The 21,818-nt window shown below is 49.1% G+C and overlaps 1 protein-coding gene across 7 annotated transcripts in view; it reads right to left on the bottom strand.

Moving 5' to 3' along the window:
* The window catches only part of Znf516 (zinc finger protein 516), a 90,794-nt gene that overhangs the window by 39,019 nt on the left and 29,957 nt on the right, over positions 1 to 21,818 (bottom strand). For all 7 annotated transcript variants that reach the window (XM_040757798.1, XM_005065402.4, XM_040757800.1 and 4 more), the window contains exon 2: positions 5,600 to 7,535. In XM_040757798.1, the coding sequence (XP_040613732.1) occupies positions 5,600 to 7,373 (1,774 nt within the window). In that variant the 5' untranslated portion in view covers positions 7,374 to 7,535. The remainder of the gene's footprint in view (positions 1 to 5,599; positions 7,536 to 21,818) is intronic.

The raw sequence follows: 21,818 nt of genomic DNA, 5'->3' as shown, positions 1-21,818 counted from the left end.
GGATACAGGGCCTGCTCTAACAGCATATTAATGCATTAATCACGCACACAGAATCAATAGAGGCCAGAAAAAAAAGTCCTGCTTTCTAGTTTTGTAATTAGTCCCCTTTTCAATCTTGATATAACACAGGGCTCACTGCATAGCTTGTTTGGCTGGCCTGGAACACACTTTGTAGACTGGGCTGGCCACAGACTCATCGACATCCACTTGATTCTGCCTCCCAAATGCTGGGACTAAAGGTATGTGCCACCACTGGCTTGTCAATATTTTTAAGCAAAGGGTATATCCTCCAAGTTCTCATGGAAAGTCATTCTCAGATTAGATCCAGCACATAAATTATTTTAGAAATGCTCCCACCCCAAAACTCTAAACTTACAAATAAAAAGTTAAGGACTTGGACCGGAGATGGGCACATAACACTTACCAAGTGAGATTTAATGTTCCAGCATTCAAAATCCAAACTTAATAAATAATTCCTAATTCCCACATGAACATACACCACAATCAAACTACACACCACCAGTTCCTGAAAGAGCTGTGGAACACGGCCTGGGCCACACCCATGAGGAGTGTCACATCCTGGAGGAGGGAACGAGGAGGCAAGCTGGGGAAAGCCTTGCCCTGTGACCTTAGCTCCAGGGGCCTCCGGAGGGCTCACCCTGGGCTCTGATGAGGATGTAGGTGCTTCCCTGAATAACACATGACCTAAAGGAACAAAGTACACACGCAGGCTCTACAATGTCTCTGCAGCAGGTGGCCCCATCCAAGAGAGGAATCTACCTGATAGGAACAGGCTTAAACTCCCCCCAAAGGTCTGAACCAATCACTGTGAGGGCCATCATCAGGCATTCTCCTGATACTACCAAGAACAGCGGATAAAGAATGGGGCTTCAGGCTGGGACACCATTCAGTGGGTGATGCACTAGCCACACAAGTCTGACAGTGTGAGTTCAGGTCTCAGGTCCCACAGGAAAGCCAGATACAGTGGCTTAAACCATGCATAATCCCAGTTTGCATAAACTGCTAGGGGTGGATTGTACCTGGAGGTGGGGGAGAACATGGCTGCATTTTAATCAAATAAGAACTTAATAGGAGAGTTTTCAACTGTCTATTTCTAACTAACTAAACTCGGCACTCAGCACACTTCCAACACCATGACGATCCAATGACAATACAAAGACAGGTGGTCCAGGCAGGTGCCAGGCACGGCAGAAGTGGACAAAGACTAGGGTAGTCAAGTTAGTTCTCATGTAGGCAGAGCAGGATCATAACTACTTCACAGGAAAAGCATGTTTAATGCCTGTGACCACCCACACTGGTCCAAGCAGGCCCAGCTCAGCGTCAAGATGGTCAAACTATAGATGCATCCAACAAGATGACGTTTGTAACTCTCTTACAGCACCTTCAAGTGCTGCCAGTCACTCATTTAAACAATGTCCTTCTAACCTACTGACTTGAAGTCTATCTCCAAAGTGTTGGTTTTCTGAACTCCTGACTGTGCTTATATGCATAAATGTTGGGGTTTCATATACTTAATTATATGCCCTGTACCTCTCTTTATTAAAAATATAAATTTTTGCAATCTTCAAATACAGTTTCTACCTGTGCCGAGTCGTTTTTCAGCAACTCTAGTTCAGTAGCTATCCATCACTCTCATTCTCAGTGTCACACTGATACATGTGCCAGAGTTGATGGCCGCCGGGCCCAGCTCATGTTCAGAATGAGCAAGACAGCCCCCTACAGGCAGATCCAGAAAACAGCACCCACATAAACTCCTGGATGTCAAAACTGCTATTCAAGTAAAATTACAGCACACATGGTTATTTCATGGAATTAGCAGAGATCTGAATGTCATTTTCAACACAGCTGTATCAGGCTGGCTCTTGTTAAAAGAATTTCATTCTCTGCATTATTGATTTCTGAAAACTTGCTCCAACAGTTACTTGTACCTAGACATTTCATCCATGTCTTATGGGAATATAAAATACTTTATTTAAAGACTTGCAACCTTAATAGCAAGATAGGCAAGCATGTTCCTAAGCTCTCTGAATATCTGAAGGAAAGAGAGCAAAAAGGGGACACCATGCATATCCCAGCATTCCAACATTTCTTATCAAAAACAGCTGGTCCAAAAGCCTCAGGAGACCTCAAACAGGGTGAGAGTAGTAATCACATGATATGGCCAAGTGACTGGCCTGTCTCCTCCAGGAATAGCCAAGACCCCATCACTCAGTGCTAATGTTACACACTGGATGCTACTATGATCAGAAAGCCTGGGCATCCAGGTGGGAAGACACTGTCCTTGGAATCACGGGAAGTGATGTCAGCAGATCCACAAGACTGCAACACTGTTACGATCCCACAGTAACAGTGACACAAATCTCTTCCTTTCTTACTAAGTTGCAACCTCATCTCTGTTCCCATAGTTAAGCTCAAATACAACATGTTTATAGGATAATGTGAAAAAATACATATATCTTTACCTATAGACAGACAGACAGACAGACAGACAGGCAGGCAGGCAGGCAGGCAGGCAGGCAGACAGACGGTAGCTATTTTTCTTTAGTAAGATATTTGGTTGCCTATGAGTCTCAGTGGTAGTGCTTGCCTGACATACACAAACCCTTGGGGTTCCATACCCAGTAACACACAAACTGCTGTGGTGGTCCATGCCCTCCCAGCACTGGGCAGATGAAGACAAGAGAATTAAGAGCTCAGATTCTTTCTCTTTTACATGGTGAGTTCAGGGTCAGCATGAGATACTGTCTCATTTTCCTAGAGAAAATTCTCAACATCTTGTATAAAGGAAGCAGTGATCTCTGATACTTCATAAAAATGTTTTTAAGTGGAGCTCCAGAGGAGGCTCAGCCCTTAAGAGCACATGCTATTCATAACAAAGGACAAGAGCTAGACCCTTAGCATCCTAAAAGTTCCTGGCCACTTAAAACTCTAACACTTCTCTTGGACACCGTGGGCATGGTGTACATACAGACAAGCAGGCACACATTGATAATGTCTTAAGTATTTAAAAAAAAGAAAAGAAAAAAAACATTTTTAAAGCAAAGCTCATCTTGGCTCTGAAGGGGCCACAGCCACTTCCTCCCAGAGAATGGGGGCTAGATTCAGAAGCTTCCATGTCTGCTGGATCTGGTGATGAAAGCCTATAACCTCAACTACTCAGGAGGCTAAGGAGTTTAAGGCCAGCTCGGGTACAGAGTGAGTTCAAGGCTTGCCTCCACACCTCAGCAAGACCTTGTCTCAAAAAGTAAAGACGTTGGCAATGTCACTCACTGGGAGAGTGCTCACCTCACACACAAGGCCATAGGTTCTATCCCTATTACTATAAAAACAATTCTTTTCCAAAGAGTGGAAAAAAGATACAGTGCTTCCCTAATATTTTACCCAAGATGCACATAATGAAACAGTCAGACCAAAACACCAGCAGTAAAATACATGGGCATACAAAATAAAAAAGAGGGGGGCTAAAATTCAAAAAGGTCAACTGGGGGCTACTACATCTTACCAGACTTTGTACTTCGAGAAATGCAGAAGGGCTTCAACTGAGCCCCGAGTGAGGAAACATAGCCTGTTTTCTGCTCCCAGGGCCTCTTCCTTGCTGCAGACCTAACAGTTCTGTGATGGGCTCCTCTGACAGTGAGCGCCCAACTTCAAATAAGAGCAACGGTGTCCACCAGCTGCGAGACCACAGGGCACCCTGGATGTGTCCACTCACAGGGTCCGCCCCTCAAGCATCGCCTTTTCCTCACGGAAACTTGTGGGCAAAGTAACAAAGGCAGCACCAAAATGCTTAAAACTGATTTTTAAAATGGGAAAATCATGAAAATGTCAAGTCAGGGATCTGGAAACATTTTCATGGCTGTTATTTGAGAAGAAATCTGTTCCAATTAATAGTCTCTAAGGCCACGGGTTACCAGAATCCGAGGAGATTAATTATAACTACACAAAGATGCCTGCCATTAAAAGTGTGTGTACATGAGCGTGCATATTTCGTGAGTGTGTGTGTATGTGTGTGTTTGTGTGTGTGTGTGTAAAAACAAGCTCATGGCATATGTGGTACATGCTAAATATGTGAGTATGTATGACTGTACATCAACAAGTGTTATGTGTTTATCATCCCCACATGTCATGTGTTCATGCATGTGTTGTGATGCGTGCATAAGCAAGTATACATGTATATTTTTGTGTCTGTGCTTCCCTGTATTTGTATGCACAGGCATGCTTATGTATATGTATGTGGGTTTTTTTTTTTTTTGGTTTTACAAGACAGGGTTTCTCTGTATTGTTTTGGAGGCTGTTGGACCAGCCTGGCCTCAAACTCACAGAGATCCGCCTGCCTGTGCCTCCCAAGTGCTGGGATTAAAGGTATGTGCCACCACCGCCCGGCATATGTATGTGTTTTTACATGTGTTGCCTGGGGTGTCTATGTATAGCTTTTCCATGCTCGGATGTTACATACACGTTCATGTTTGTGTATATTAATATGTGCTTGTTTGTGCAGAGTAAGTGTATATTTGTGGATGTATGTTATGTCTGAACACACGTATCCATGCATATATGTATATATATATATATGCATGTTTGTGTGTTTGTGTTTGCTGTGTCTGTCTTAGTCACTGTTCTACTGTGTGAAGAGACACCATGACCACAGACACTCTTATAAAAGAAAGCATTTGACTGGAGGCTTGCTTACAATTGAGAGGGTTCGTCTATTACATCATAACAGCGAGCATGGTGACATCCAGGTAAGCATTCCACTGGAGTGGAGAGTTTTATGTCCTCATCCACAGGCAGAAGACAGAAAAAGAGAGAAACACTGGGCCTGGCGTGAGCTTCTGAAACCTCAAAGCCTACCCCAGTGACACACCTCCTACAAGGCCACACCCACTCCAATAAGACCACCCCTTGTAATCCTTTTCAAATAGTGCCACACTCCCTGATGACTTAGCATTCAAATATATGAGCCTATGGGAGCCACACTACCTATGGCATGTTTCCATGAATGTGTGTGCTGTGTATGTATATGATGTATACACATGTGTAGGTGTAGGTGCATGTTTTGTATACACATGTGTGCTTGTGCTTGTTTGTATATGAACAAGTATGTGTATGGGTGTTTATATGTGGTGTCTGTGTGTATGTGGAGCGTGCACACACGTGTGCATATTTGTGTCATATAGCAAGAACCCTGTTCTGACAGAAGCGGAGAAGAGAAAACCGTTTCAGAGGAGCCTAGGAATCACTCCTCAGAGACTTCAGACACCCAGAAGAGACCAGAGACTCAAGAAACCAAACGTTCATTAGTGCAGCATTAGTAAGTCAGGAGCAAAAGGAGACGAGAGGAGCTGACAGCATCGCTTACACTGTGCCAACTCCATGACCACTAAGTGCAGGATGCCCGAATTCATGGCCACTTGGACACTGGACTCTGAGCTGGAACCAGAGGTAGGGTACCAGGCCATTAAAGCATAGGCACACCTGAGGATGCAAGTCCCTCCAGCAAGACGGCCTTGCCGCAAGGCCAGCTGAGTGAAGGGTTGCATGAGCTATTGAACCTGATCCACCCAGGAACCCTGCTCACCTGATGCGGGTTCAGACACAGCCTCTTCACCACTGTCATCCACCACCTCTTCGGCCAGGCCAGAGCCTGGGGAGTCAGCGATGGCGCAGGCTGAGCCAGGGCTGCTTGGTTGGGAAGCTGAATCACCCTCGCTGAGTGAACCGCAGCGGGCACGCACTGCCCTGTCCCCTTCAGGATCCCTGTCACGGCGTGCACGGCGGTGCACACGGGAGTGGAGCACCATCTGGTGGTAGGTGCGGAAGATCTTGCCGCACTCGAAGCACTCAGAGGACTTGCCCTGGCCAGTAGTGGCCGCAGCCCGGCGGTTGGGCCGTGAGGCTGGCCGGGGGTCAAGGTGTCCAGGAAGCATGGGGTCCCCAGGTACACTGGCCCTCTTCCTGGGGGGGCCCTGGGTAGAAGGGGCATCCTGTTCACGCTTTCGTTTCTCCTGGTTCACCAGTATATACTCACGCTTGTCCTTGTCAAAGGCCACATCCCCGGACAGAGCTTCATCCCAGGTCCCATACTTGAGGTACTCGGCTGGCTCCGCCACCTTGCCCCTGGTGGCTAGCTGCCAGGCCTGATAGCTGTTGACGGGATCCAACTCAGCCACCCGCCGTCCAGCCTGCCCACTGGGGGACATGTCACCAGCCACATATGGTGTCAGGTTCAGGCACTGTAAAAAGAACTGCTTGGTGTCCAGGGGGCCCTCTGTGTCCCCCTCCTCAGCCGGGGCTCGTGTCCGGCTGGCTTCCACTTTGCGGTGTATGGCATTATGGGCATTCAAGCTGTCCAGGTTTGTAAACAGGTTCCCGCACTTTGTGCAGACCTCGTAGAGGGACAGGCCGGCGACGATGACCTCCTCCTGCACCACATTGTTAATGGTGGCAATGGGGTCCAGCTCATTCTTGGGCCTGTTCTTGTTTCCTGCCTTGGGTCCATGTGCCTTCATGTGGTTCTTGAGGAACCATGGCTCTTTGAATCTCCGGCCACAGATGTGGCAACCATGGTCAAAGGAGCCCCGGTGTTTCTTCATGTGTGCCTTCAGGAACCAGGTCTGGCTGAAAGCCTGGCCACACACCTCACATGGAAACTCGCCGGGGCTCAGCTCGGGTTTGCCGTTCTCCACACAGGCCTCGCTGCCGCCGTTGGGCACCTGCGCAGTGATGTGGTCCCTCTCGATGTGGCTCAGCAGAGATTCCTCCCGCAAGGTGACGTAGCTGCACAGCCGGCACTTAAATGGCTTGTGGGCCTGGTGCACATGCAGCTCCAGGTCCTTCTTGCGTTCAAACCGGCTCTTACAGAAGGAACACTGCACCATGGCCTCTGCGTCTTCCTGGGCAGCCCCCTCCGCCTCCTTGCGGCTGCTCCTGAGCAGGATCTTGCTGTTGTCCGTCGGCACGGCCCCGTTCAGCATGCGGTTGCAGGCTGAGGTGCTCTTGGTAGGACTGGCACACCCATCCAGGCCCTCAGACACACGCATCTCACCCAGCTGAGCTTCGCTTGCCTCTGGCTCATGCCCCTGAATCAAAGTCCCTGTACGGTGGCTTCGGATGTGAATCTTGAGGTTACCTTTCTGAGAAGCCCTGTGATCACAGTAGGGACACTTGTAGGGCTTCTCTCCCGTGTGCTTGCGCATATGCTGCGACAGTGAGCTCTGGAACGGAAAGCTCTTGCCACAGATGCAGCAGCTGTGGCACGCAGCCTTGTCCCCATCCACCTCGTGGCTCCTGCCAGCCCTGGGTGGGCTGGGTCCTCTCCTCAGCTCCATCTCAGCCTCTCTGCTGCGATCCATTTGGACAGTGATGTGGGTGTCACAGTACAGCCTTGTGTCGTGAGGGCCTAAAGGCGTGTCTTAGCTCTCCATTTTCAGAGGGGCTCTTGCTGCCCGGAGGGGAGAGAGGTATTTGTGATGAGTAGGTGCATATTCTGTGATGTAGCCGATGGCAGCAAGCACCTGTAACAGAGACACAAACCCTGTAAACACGGCATCCTATGTAATCAAGTGCACAGTGTTGACTGTGCTCAATTCTGCAAACTCCACCATGAAAATCAACCAGTCTGAATCCAGAGCTGTTTGCCCTGTGATGAAAGTTAATAGTTCATGCTAAAGTAACCAAAAGAGTACACCTTTAAAAAAAAACGATGGAAAGGTGTTTCTGCGAGCATAGAGAAACGCAGGCTTCTGCACAAGAGGATGTACGGCAACAGGGTCAAGAGAATTCCAGTAAAAGATGGAAAGCAGCCTGGCTGAATCAGGAGCCCACGGCCCCTGAGCCTCAGAGATGGATGACAGGAGCTAAAAACGCACAACTGGTCTCAACCCTGGGAGGTGAGCCCTCCACTAGGAACGGACAGTGACACAAGGCAGAAACACCAGGCTCCCAAGGCCACGGCAGCCATCTTCTGTGGCAGCTCCCCTGTACATGTGCTGGCTACAAGGACAGCCACAGACCACGCCACCACACTTATCTGGCCTAGCCTATCATTTCCTTCCACCTGACTCCTTGCTCCCAGGTATCCAAAGAACCCTAAGCTGCAGTCGCAGGACCAAGTCCAAACTCCAGGAAGGGCCCCTTCAACCAAACGGCTGTGGTCTCCTTCCTGACTCACTGTGTCCTGACTCAGATTCAAACCCTAGCCCTAACAACGACCAAAAGATGCCCAAGACTTGTTAAGTTCACACATCATGACTCCAATTCCACACCTATCCACCCACCAGTGAGTAAGAGGCAGGTTCCTTCTTGGGTCCTACCAGTTACATGACAGACACTTAACCCTGGCAGCCTACATACCTATGTCCAGTGCAGATCAGGGGACATGGTGCTGAGACATGTCTCACCCACACACTTCAGGGTTGCAGAATTTTACAGAACACAAAGTTTTCATTTTAGTCTAGCTGCACACTCACACTTATCTTAACCAAGAACACAGGGTCGCTTCCCAAAGAGCCTTAGGTAACAGCTCCTTGCCTGCTCTGGACAAACCCTGAATTATTTGCTGAGATAAAGCCAAGAAGGAGACTATTGACCAACAGAGGGAGCACGAGCTGCAGACCATTGGGTACAGCAGGCATCATCCAGGCACCCTCTCAGGAACTGGGGATTCTGAGTGCAGCATGGCCACAAATACACAAGGTAAAAATCTGAGAGTGACCTTAAGACACAGATGGAACTGAGGAGAGAACCCAGACCACCCACGGCTGGCAGGAGCCATGAGATGGACTGGGACCCGGCTGCCTGCCACAGAACAGCTGTTGTGCCTGTTGGAAGGGCTTTCCCCTCCAGAGCCTGCTGTCACAGCACATGCCCAAGCATGCAGGGTAGAAACCCCCTACAGATCTGGAAGGAACCTAAATGGACATTGGCAGACCAGGCTAGGCAGCGACCCCTACAGGTCTCTAGGACAACTAAATGGACACACACAGGCCAGGCTAGGCAGCGCCCCCTACAGATTCCCAAGCAACCTAAATGGACACAGGCAGGCCAGGCTAGGCAGTGCCCCCTACAGGTCCTCAGAACATCTAAGTGAATGTACAGAGGCCAGGCGGGACAGCCCCCTAGAAGGCGTGCCTTCCTGGTTCCTCCACAGACTACCTAGTGAGCAAAACAGCAGGGACGGTGTCCAAAGCTCACTGGCTCCAAAGTAAGGTAAAATATATGAGCTTCTCAAAGAAGGTGATCCTGACCATGTCTCAATGACAACCCAATTTAAGCAATATCATCAAGGAGTTTTATATGGCTGTACAGTTATTTACAAAGACTTAATACAAAAGACAAACAATACCTAGGAAGTACTACCTTTTCTCAGATATTACCTCCGTAACCCTAAAAATGCTAAATGGGAAACATAAAAATATTAATGGAAAAACATTTACATGTAACTTAAGGATCAAATACGTTTAGAGAATCATACAGTGATAAGTTATGGGAAAGAAGACAAAATCTTGGTGGGAATGTACCTAAAGGACTTTCAGACTCCAGTGAGCTAACACGTGTTCAACAAGGGTGCCCAGTGCAACTCAGAACCTAAGAGAATTGAACAGTCACATCCAGAGCCCTAGAAAAGACCCAGAAAAATAGCCACAGGGCACCCAGACTAAAGTGAACACCTGCAGCATGAAGGTCTGCAGGTGCAGGCATCATAGCCAGCATGCCCTCTGCAGACACCTGTGCAGCCTCGGGCACAGGTGTGTGGTGTGGACCCCCACCTCCACAGCAGCACTGCCCAGCTAGCCTTGTCCCCGCCCCCTTGCTTCTCCTGCACCTCCCACCCTTGATAATGGAAGCAAATGACACATGACAGAGCCATGTGTACCCAGAGGACCTTCAAAAAGGGCTCTGCTCGCTCACCGATACACGCCTATCTCTCCTCCTTAACGCCCCAATGCTTGGTCTGACTCCAACATCCCCACCACCCCAGTCACAGATGGACTCCTGCACTCACCAGCCCAGAGACTGGGGGGGGGGGTTAACCAGCTTCCATTTTCTACCTAGCCATCCCCAAAACTAGTTCACAGCTCTAGCCAGGGCCAGTAATGAAGGCCATCAGATACTCACTCAGGGCAGGTCCTCTGAGCCACAGGCAGCACAGCCTTCTTACTACCGCCTACCAGGCCCTCAAAAATCAGCCCGGAAGTAAAGCCAGGAGAACCACCGGGGAGAATTTCTGAGCACCAATGACACAGAAGAGAAAATAACAGCCATGCAGAAGGGCAGAGAGCACAGTGCCCACAATCAAGCCCAGACACCATTATCTGAGGAGTGATGCATGGGGACCTAGCCACTCTGACCAGAGGATGAGCTACCATTCCCCCTTTGCAGGCTGGAGACCAGTGCCTCGGCAAAACCTAATTCTACCACAGATCCTCATAGGGTCCCTCAGGGGCCAGACCAACAGATCCCTGTACTCCTTCCTCTGGCTACAGGTACAAATTGCTATTAATCAAGAGTGTCATTTGCAAAACTGACCATAGATACTAATCTCAGAACTGACGGGCTGGATGAAGCAATCACAGGACAGTCCAACCACCCATACCAACCTTCTGTCCTTAAAGCCCAAGGCCTCAGTGGCTAGGACAGTCTCCAGTGATTTTCCTACCTCAGTCTTACCTGACAGGAAGTGGCTCACACACATGTGGTAGCCTGTGACTACCAGACAGTTTAACCAGACAGTCAGCACCATCTGGATAGCCAGGGCTCTCATAGCGCATGTCAACCTGCAAGCAATCAGCCAATACACGCTAGCCTGCTACCTACACAAGGGTGACGGAGGTGTCCAGAGCCGCACAAGCATGAGGAGGAGAACAAGAGTGGTGTGTTCTGCTACCGTGAGGACACCAGGGCTCAAGTGAAACACTTTGTGGGTTTTGTATAACATACACCAATTTTTTCCCAAGGCTGAAACTCAGAATTAGACAAGGCAAGACGGTAACAAATTGTTTCGGCTATCTGGCATTTTAAAATAGATTTCCAATGTGTGCAAGTTGTCTCAGAGAATGGCTTTGCAGTGAAGGCACATGCCTTTAATCCCAGCACTTGGGAGGCAGAAGCAGGCAGATCTCTAAGTTTGAGACCAGCCTGATCTACAGAGTGGATTCCAGGACAACCAGGGCTACACAGAGAAACCCTCTCTTGAAAAACCAAAAAAAAATTTTTTAAGTTTAAAAATGTGCTTTGTATAATTTCTAAAAGTGTATTTTTTTTACAAAAGTTAGATAATCACATTTTTAATAGGGGAAAGAAAAATAACAATGTGTCTTAGATTTTAAAAATATATATACAGGAGATGGAGAGAAAGGAACTGTATGACTAAACTTTGAAAAAAAATTACATGAACAGCACAGCCCAGGCCTGACAGCACCAAACTGTGACACTGCAACAGCTTCTTCTGACCTTGGTCACCCAGGTGACATAGGTAGGTCAAGAGACTCTCCCTGGATCTGAGACCATCAGGCTGCAACACCTCACACAGAAAGCTTTTCCAGTTCTCCGTGTCACCCAGCTGCCTCAGTTAGGCGAAGACTGCCCGGGTATCACACTCCATAGACTGGAAATAGAGTTAACTTCTGGGCACCATGCCAACTACAGATGACTCCAATGACAAGCCCTACAACCCTTTAGCACAGACAAGTCGCTCCCCACTCGCCCCTGCCTGGTCATCAGCCACAGGTGGACCTGGGATTACTCCATGGACGGGGGATAAGCACTCTGAAGCAAAACCCCAGATGCCCATGGGAAAGGAAACAAGGTGCAATTGGACTACAGGCCAGTTGCAGAACAATGTGAGACACTGACTCACTCTCAGTGCCCCAAGACTGACCATGTGCCCCCCACTGCCAAGCACCCACCTCGGCAAACACAAGAAGATGCCTCACAGCACTCGGGTCCTGGCAAGCTGAGCAGGCTGGGACGGGCAGGAACTGAGCAAGGAAAGGTGACAGAGGGTGTTCCAAGATCAGCCGGTGCAGCAACCACAAACCCCCATTACACACAGCATGCTGGCCATGGGCCGGCAGGACCAAGAGATTGCTGGCCATGTGCCGGCAGGACCAAGAGATTGCTGGCCATGTGCCGGCAGGACCAAGAGATTGCTGGCCATGTGCCGGCAGGACCAAGAGATTGCTGGCCATGTGCCGGCAGGACCAAGAGATTGCTGGTCATGTGCCGGCAGGACCAAGAGATTGCTGGTCATGGGCCGGCAGGACCAAGAGATTGCTGGCCATGTGCCGGCAGGACCAAGAGATTGCTGGCCATGTGCCGGCAGGACCAAGAGATTGCTGGTCATGGGCCGGCAGGACCAAGAGATTGCTGGCCAAGTGCTGGCAGGACCAGGAGATGTTTCAAGAAGGCCCAGATGGAGAGATGCTCCATTTGTGAGAATTGACAAGCTCCTGCGAGGGAACTACATCTGGGATTCCAAACGATGTGGCTGGACTCTAAGTATCAGGACCAGTCCCTGGCCCCTTTATCAATCACAAGCACAGGCCTTCCCGGAGCCTCATACATGACAAGTATGCATCTCCCCAGGCAACTCTGACCCCCACCACATGCATCTCCCTAGTTTACTCTGAACCCCACCACCAACCATAACATTGCCCCAGAGCATATGTTCTGCTAACTCCCCAAGCAAGGGACTGTCCAGAGTACAGCACACAGTCACCCCACCTCCTATCTATACATGCCCCCAAGGGTACAGTGCCACCAACCTCACAGACTTCATGGGCCTTTCCAGCCCTCGCCATGAGCACAGAACACCTTAGCTTGGTCTACAAGGAGCTGTCTGGTCCCTGCTGTATCTGCACGCCTGCCCCAGCACCCTGCGCCCGGAGCCCTATGCCATGCCTGAACCCTGCATCCTGCAGCCCTGTGCCCTGCACCCGAGCCTCGTGCCCCTGTGCCCTGCACCTAACCCTGAATATCTCCAGGACTCAAGCCCCCAGTAGTAAAACTGTCCTACCCACTGTCCCAGGTACAGCCTTCCTGACCACCTCAGCCCCTGACATACAGCACTGCTTGACAACAGGTTGTGAAAGAACAGCAGACCACCTGGATCAACACCGAGTTCTGCGGTCCACTCAGATCATGGTATGACCCAAACAAGTATCCCTGCCTCTCTCTTTCTCAGTCCATCTCTCCATCTTCAACATGCAGGGACGGTAAAGCTACGAATCCTATAAATGTTTGGCTGGGTTAGATTTTAATGCACGTGAGCTGTGACATCCAGCACTCGGCATGGGTCCTCAGCACCTCAGAGGCTTTCAGTGAGTGACTTCCAAATGAATGAACAAAATGTCATTGAAGTAGTCAATGACACCTGGTCACTGGCATTAACAGCATTTAAATTCAAGGGGACAAAGCAGCAGTTTGGGACAACCCTGAGATACATCTAATGACTAATGAACCTCTAGGGCCCTTTTAACTTACCCTACACCAGGTTACTCGGCACAGTTAAAAAGCTCACCCGGGACCAGAAATACCCACAACACATAGCCAACATACTCAACACCAGGACACTTCATAAAAACCAACTTTAGTATGGTCTCCATATCAAGTGACGCTTGAGGAACATACTTCTGGGTCAAACGTATGATGAACGACTTGAAGGTACTCTACAAATTTACAGATGCCCAGGACACTGGATCTAGTAGTCACTGAGTAGGTACCATTAGTCCTCCTGTTTGCATGGAACTGGAATTTATCCAGGAAGACATTATGCAAGCCTCAGATGCCACTCAGGTAAGAAGCACAGGAAAGTGGAAACACTCTGGAACCTTCCTCATTTCCACTCCTATACTGGGCCCATCTCCATCTCCGCATCACGCCCTCCACATAAGCACAAAGAAGCTGGGTGCTCAGGAATACAGTTTGGGAAATTATCTTTCCCTAACTACAATGTGAAAACGTCTCAAAACTCAGGGTCTGTTCAAACGAACAGTGGTCTCTCAATTTTGAGGGGGATGTTTCCAGACCCCTCCTCCAACCCCAGCCACAAAGCCCTCCCCACCCAGAACAAGAGGCAACTGCACGCAAAACAAGGAAGCAGGGTCCACCCAGGACAGCCCTGAGGTTTTCCTCGGACATCTTAAATGACACTCTCCTGACTAGCTGAATGCAGCCGTGCCAGGGTTTGTATGCACTTTTACAAAAAGTTAAAGCAGACAAGCCGCCTCAGCACTCTGCCTGTGAATGGAACCAGTACAGAACAAAGGCTGCATGGTTTCCCTGTTTTCCCCAAAACTAGCAAAGCTCACACTACCAGAATGTCACCCTAAGGAAGGAATGAGAAAGCCAACTTTGAAATATGTCCTGATACCCACTCATTTCCAAAGCAACCCTGCTCCCAGTTTGTCTGAAACTGTATTAAGAGGAAGAACAAAGGTCTGGACAGAAGAAACCAAAAGTCAAGGAACCCCATCAAATCAGGTGGTGGGGAAACAGCAGGACTCAACTGACCTGCTGTTGTTGGGGGGGACTAGGACTCCATCTGACCTGCTGGTATTGTGGGGCAACTAGGACTCCATCTGACCTGCTTGGGGGGGAGGACTAGGTCTCTATCTGACCTGCTGGTGTTGGGGGTTGACTAGGACTTCATCTGACCTAATGGTAGGGAAACTAGGACTCCATCAGATCTGCTGGGGGTGCACTAGGACCCCATCTGACCTGCTGGTGGGGGGACTAGGACCCCATCTGACCTGCTCTCTGAGAAGTGACATTATAACTCTGTTAGATCTGCTGGAGGTGAACCAGTCTGCTGCCTTCAAAGCTTTCTAGTAAGACCTGCTCAGTTCCAGTTCACTCATTAACTCCATTGGGCTCTAACTTCTAACTGTTCTGGCTTCTCCAGCCAGGTGAACTGCATCTATGTCCTTCTGAAGCCTCTTCTGCCAGAGCTAGAGGCCTGCTGTGGGGACATGCTGTGTGCTTCCTCCTCTGTGAACAAGGGGAGAGATCGGGAACACGGGCTACAGGGGGTCAGAGGGGCAGGGCAATGCCCCCACCAGCCTATCAGTCTGTAACACAGCTTGACCTGGAGAGAAGGCCAAAGAGTAATGTGCCTGTCTACGTGCAGAGACTCTGGCAGACAAGTCAGAAAAGGCAGGGAGCTACGCTTGGCGTGCCTCTGGACAGTTCTGGGAACTCCAGGAGATGAAGTGGGTGCAGAACCCAGCATACCCCACACACCATGTGGGAGCTGCCCGTCTGTACTGCAGGACACTGTGGGCTTGTTCTCCTGGAGACAATGAAAGGGCCTTGAGAGTCACACTGCAGAATTATGAGCCATGAATTAAAATACATCATTAACATCTTGGGCAAGCTTATCCGACTTCTGCAGACAAAACACGTATTATCTGAACAAATGGGGGGAAGTCCCCAACAACAATGAAGAGTCCCTCTCTTCACAAACCACTCTGCACAGGATTAACAATTGTGGTTCAGTGTCCCCAGACTAGGGTCCCTCAGAGGCCCATGAAGGGATGTATTCACTGCTCCGGAGTGTGCAGGCCGCAGGGCAGGGTCTGCAGGCTGCTGTGTCCTCACACCATCAGGAATCTTCCATGAGCAGGAGTCCTTTCCACTCTAATAGAAGACCTGGATGCTGGTGCTGCTTTCATGAGAACCGCCTTCACTCAGGACAAGGACACAGACCCCAGCCAATGCCGAGAGAGTAACGGCGCCCTGCTCTGGGCATCAAAGAACAAGAAGCCTGGGCATTTCTGTTAAAAGCAAACACTCGTTTTGCAAGTGCACCTGGCCTATGCTGCATTTGGAAAGGGGGGTGTAGAGGGAAAGAACACACACACACACACACACACACACACACACACACACACACGTATTAAAAAGAGGGGGCAAAAAAACCTGTGTTCTTTCCCTTAATATTTAGATGGGCGGTCACAGCTAAGGACCCACTGAGGAGCCACCAGAGAAGCTCAAACGTGAACAAGGATGGACACTCTCTCCCCTAGTTATTTACACTACCTACTACAGGGTTGGAGTTTGGAATCCAGTATGTATGCCCGCCTGTCTGCCCTGCTCTGAAACTGACACATTCCTGTGACTTGTTGTTCACTATTGGCTACTTTCTGAGTCTTGTATCAGTGACTTGTCACTAGGAAAGTAAGCATCACAAAGATAACACAGGGCCAGGGCAGTGGGCGCCAGGCCGCTCCGTGACGCTCTCCAGATAAGAACATGTGTGTGTGTCCTCTCCCAGGCCGTGCAGGGCAGCCCCGTGGTCTGATGGCAGAGCCTATACTCCTGAAACAGCTCCCCAGCAACCTGGTCTTCTAGGTTTCCATGAGCGCCCCACTTCCAGGCTCTGAGAACTGCACCACACCCTCATCTGAACAGCCTGGATGGAGAGACTGCTGTTTATTCAACAGCGCCCCTAAGACGTTCGGCTCACTGCTACTGAGACACCAACCATATTCCAGACGTTAGCATCCTCCCTCATCACCATTAAGACCAATGTTGCAAATAACTTAAGAAAGCTGAAAACTGGAGGGGTGTAGAGGAGGTATAACACCAGAAAAAAATGAAAATTCATAAACTGCTATTTTTATAAACAATGTCAAAAATCAGGAAGTCTTCATGCAACTTGAAGAATACCAGAACTTGAGGAATAGTCCAGTGTAAAGGTGGTTGAGAGATTTCTCAAAGAGCCTAACTTGTAAGTACCCCCCACCGCTGCCACCCTGGTGTCTAACACACACATTTTTTTCAAATTCTTTTAGAAATTGTCAGCAGTGAAAACAAACAACCACACAGAAATACCCATTTCCTATCAGTTGAGCATAAAATACACTTTTGCTACAGTCTGTTTCTACAGTGGACTAGGTCACTTACCCCAACTCCAGACACTGCCCTAGCTGCAGCCTCTCACCTAACCACCACCAAGCTGCGATTGATACCATCAATCGAGCTGCTGTTATGTCCGCCTCTGCTTTTGTGTGTGTGAAAGCCTATCTGGAGCAGAAAGCAGGCACTGTCCTGCACCGTCTCACTACCCATCACCTAGGCCAGTGTGTACAACACCCCCAAAACCCCTTCCTTACCTGCTCACTGGAGAAATAAACACTCTGGTAATCAGTGTTACTGAAATCTAAGAACTTACACAATGACCTGGATGGAATGCATATTGGTGAAACCACTGAAAAGCACATCTCACCAGGCCTTAAGGTTTTGTTTGCCCTTATGCAAACACCAATCGATATACCCTGAAATCACAAAAGGATTCATCTCCCAAAATGCTTAACTACACATATAGTGCAGAGAATACACCCATTTAAATTTTCCACAATGTTGCTGTCAAGAGCGGCGGCAACGGGACCCACTTTCACCACTAACAGGCACTGTCCTCTGCAAAGCAACCAGAGCCCTACAGGAGGGTGATCCATCAGGGAATGTTTACAGAGACTGATTTCTGAGGAGAACATGATGTCACATTTCGTGGGATTTACCCTGCTCTCCCTGTCTAAAAATATCCCTTCAGACGCATTCACCGGTACACTCAGCAAGTTCCAGCTCTGAGGACGAGAGACCACCTGGACGTCCCTTGCCAGGAGCCAAAAGACTCAGCAAGCTGAATGCTGGCTGAACTCTCTGGAAGGCCTTGTTATGTTTTACAGTCACAGAAAGTACTGCAAGCTGTACACAGAACGGTTGTAACTGATCTTGCAAAAGTAAGCCTGTGTTTTGGGAAGCTACAACTGCTCAGTCAAAGTGAACGTACAATAAACATTTTTTCCCTAGAGCAGTGATTCTCAACCTGTGGGTTGTAAGCCCTTTTGGAGTTAAATAACCTTTTCAAATGATCACCTAAGACCACGGGAAAACACAGATATTTACACTACAATTCCTAACAGTAAAAAAAAAAGTATTAGCTATGAAGTAACTACAAAAGTAGTTTTATGGTTGGTGTCATCACAACATCCTGTATTAAGGGGTCGCAGCATTAGGAAGGTCGTGAACCACTGCCCTAAACAGAAGTGCTTTCTTTAGACCCTCGCAGGACCCAACACATGGAAGGTTAGGTATTGTATCTTAGGATAGCACTGGCCCGTGTCAATCACGCAGTTGCTTGCGAATATTTTCCAAGAACACAAGACCATGTCACTAACCTTGTGACTGTATAAGGACAGTCCCTTTGCCATAAGGTCAAGACTGTTGTAAGTACATGTCGTTTAATGGTACACACCTCCTGACGCCACCTTTCCTTCACCTGCCCCCCCACTCCCTGCACACAGACGCACAAGTAATCCTGGACTCCTCTGATTAGTCCAATGCTAATGTTGTGAGCAGATGTGCAAGGCACCGCTAGGAGACAGCAGAGATTAAATGTATGCATCCTGCATCCCGCAAGATGGGGCCCGGAGGTGGAGCTACTGGGCCTCTGCCACACTCAACAGGCCATGCCTGTTTGCAGACATGACTCCATGTGGTTCATGAATATTACTCACATATGAGTGTTTATAGAAACAACCACACACACACCCCTAGCTGGTAACAGAGAAAGTCATTCAAGCTCACCACTCAATACTGCCACGTGTCTAATAGAGAGACGTTGTGTGGCTGTGTATATTAGATGCTCATCTCTATGGGAGACAGAAGCAACACAGTGGGCAGTTAACCTGCCGAACCTGGCACTGAAGACTCAAAGAAGCCAGCTCCCAGCGTCTGCCAAGTTTGAGCGTCTGTGTGAGCTGCCACACATGATTCTCTAGTCAACATGAAGCCACGAGAGGAGAAGCCACTTTGCCCACACACTCTCATCCCTGCCTGGGCTCCAGATGAATCTGCAGGAGGGTGTCTCAAGGAGGATTAGCCAGTCCCATCTGCAATGAGATGTCATGAACACAGAGCACATTTAGGTGGCTCTACCCAGCAAGGCTTCCAGCCCAGAATGCTTCAACAGTGCATTCTCATGAACTATTGGTACTGAGGATGAAGTTTAAACTGAGCCATGATACATGTGCCCAACAACACAACTGTGACTTCACATAGGTGCCATGGGCTTTGCAACTCTGTGCCAAAACCCCCATGTCAAGCCACTCCTGCCCTCATGTACCATGACACTTGTTTCAGTTTCCTGCTGAATTTATTTTGCATTGCAAAAATCACTTTGCTGTGTCCATTAGAGAGTACTATAGGACTTGGTCCTGCCTGCTGTGTCTGCAAAAGAGAAAACCACAAAAAGGAAAGCCACAGTTCTCCGGTTTGTCCCTGACGAATTAAATGGACAGGACACCAGAGGAGGGCACAGCCCATCAGTGTAGAACAGGCAAAAGGATCTTCAAGTACTTACAAGGAGGCAGTGTGACACTGTGAACATAACACAGAGAGTGGAACATGTTCCTGATGTACAAAAAAAAATCTCCCTTCTAGAAAGTTCTCAGTAGGAAACTGCATTCCTTATCCTCTCCACATTCACTGGACATCTCCATTGCAGGCATGCAAACCACATGCTCTCATAGTCAGGATGGTTTCCTAAATCAGTTCTCCAACCTCTTAAGGGAAACTATGCAAACTAAATACGACAGTGTCTTTCAAAACCAGAACCAAGGGCTAAGAACATGGCTCAGTAGGCAAAGGGCTTGCCACACAATCATGAGGACCTGAGTTCGGAACCCCCAGCATCCATGTGAAAAAAGCTGGGTTCAGTAGTGTGTGTCTACAATCCTAGCAGTGGAAGATAGAGACAGGAGGATGGATGGGTCTGGCTGACCAGAGCCTGGCCAAACCAGTGAGCTCCAGGAGCAATGACAGACCCTATTTCTAAAAGCAAAGAGCATTTGAAGGAGACATCAAAGTTAACCCTAGTCTCTACATGGGTTCACTCTAGCATGTGTGTGTACACACTCATGCGTGTGCACACACAACACACAGCTTCACTGCAACCTGCTCCCTACTGGGTCTTGTGCATGGAAAGGTGCTGAATTTCTTCAACCCAAAGATGTCCTTTCCCAAAATACATTAATCCAGAGTTATGATCTAGAGAGAAGTCGTCTCCACACCTCAAGCAGTGGGAAACTCGGCAGTCCCCTCAGCACCCTGATGGTCCTAACACCATCAGTGCCACAGACACTCTCTCAAGTAGCAATGCATCAGCTAAATGTGTAAAGGTCACCTCCCTCACAGCACGAATGCCACCAGCAGCTGCTCTTACTGAAGAGCCCAAGTCCTTAGAGAAAAGTCACTCTGAGAGAAAAGCTTCCAAAGGGCCAGCATGACGGGGTCGCAGTCTGTATCCTCTGTGGCTCTAGGACCAGCTTCCCTCCTGGGTTCTTCCAACAGATACAGATTCCCCACGGGTCTCCCTTGGTAAGGGCCATGCACAAGCAGTGACTTTTCCATTAGCACCACCATAGGAAGGCAGCCTAGGCGTCTGCAACCCCGTCGTGCCCCTCAGACCAGCAACTATACATGTGTACATTTGTGAAGAATGGCTGTGAGCATGAGCTGTGGCCGAGTGCACACGCTCCTGCCGGTGAATAGACATGTGAAGCCGTGGCACATGTGGGCACCTGCAGAGGGAGCCTACATTTCAAGTGTGTGTGCCTGTCACAACTAGAATAAGTGTTAGAACAGCGTGTGTGTCACGTGGAGATGAACGGACTTGCACTCACGCTAGTAGTCTGCTCAGCAGCTACTGTGGGCTTTGGGAGGATGCTGCTGCATTCTAAGATGGACAGACAGGCACACACACATGCACACAAGCATGCACACACACATGCACACAAGCATGCACACACACATGCACACAAGTACACACATGCGCCCAAATATGTACTCACACATACACAAACATGCACACTTGCACGTGCATGCACACACACATACATACGTACACACTTGCACGTGCATGCACACACACACACACACACACACACACACACACCCTCAGCTGGCCCCTTTGTGTTTGAGACAGCCAGTCCTATCCCTCAACAGCTAGCTCCGCATGTGCTCTGGCTTCACCTCTGTGACAGTGAATGCTTCATCATCCTGAGCATCCCCATGGTCCCCCCCACAGCCCAAATGTCCCAGAAAGCAGTGTGTCCCTTCCCACCAAGAGATTCAGGCCACCACAAAAGAACAGATGGCCCCCACTGCAGCCAGGCAGAGCCCGGTGTGGATTCCTAGCAAGCAAAGTCCATGTGCACACACTTAAGACCCTAAAGGGGCAAAATTTCTCACAAGCCAGCAAAACATGTTCAGAATAGAATCCATTCTCTTGTGCTGAAGTGCTTTCTGTTGGCGATGCACCACCAGCCACGCTTTTCAGCACCACCTGCAAACAGCCACAGCTCTCTCTACAGGACCCCCATAGCACTTGTACGAGAGAGCATGGGCATCAGAATGGCGTTCAGGTATTTCTCTTGGGTAGCAGGGGTTCCCATTACAACTTGGAGTGATCCAGGGGCCAGCTGCAGTCCCATAAGACAGAGATTAGGATAGTGGTCAGCCTTCCACAACACATGTTGGCAAGGGGTAACACAGTCAGCCGCTGGAGGAGGAATAAGCTACTGGCATCTGTTAGTTCTGCAGAGGACACGACTAAAATCCTGCAGGTGGCCCTCACTGTTCGTACACCAAAACCGTGTCTGAATCACCGCAACCTCATTGTTCCACTGCTGCTGACATAATGGTGTTATTCAAGGAGCACACTCACTAACAAATGAGTGTGCTGTCTAGAAAGCTCGGTGCTGAGCTTCCAGCTTGGGTCACATCGTGAACCTATA

This window comes from Mesocricetus auratus, unplaced genomic scaffold, assembly GCF_017639785.1.
Source record: "Mesocricetus auratus isolate SY011 unplaced genomic scaffold, BCM_Maur_2.0 Super-Scaffold_100015, whole genome shotgun sequence".
Classification (NCBI taxonomy): Eukaryota; Metazoa; Chordata; class Mammalia; order Rodentia; family Cricetidae; genus Mesocricetus; species Mesocricetus auratus.
Note: the sequence above shows the minus strand (reverse complement) of the source record. Positions and strands in the feature narration are given on the sequence as shown.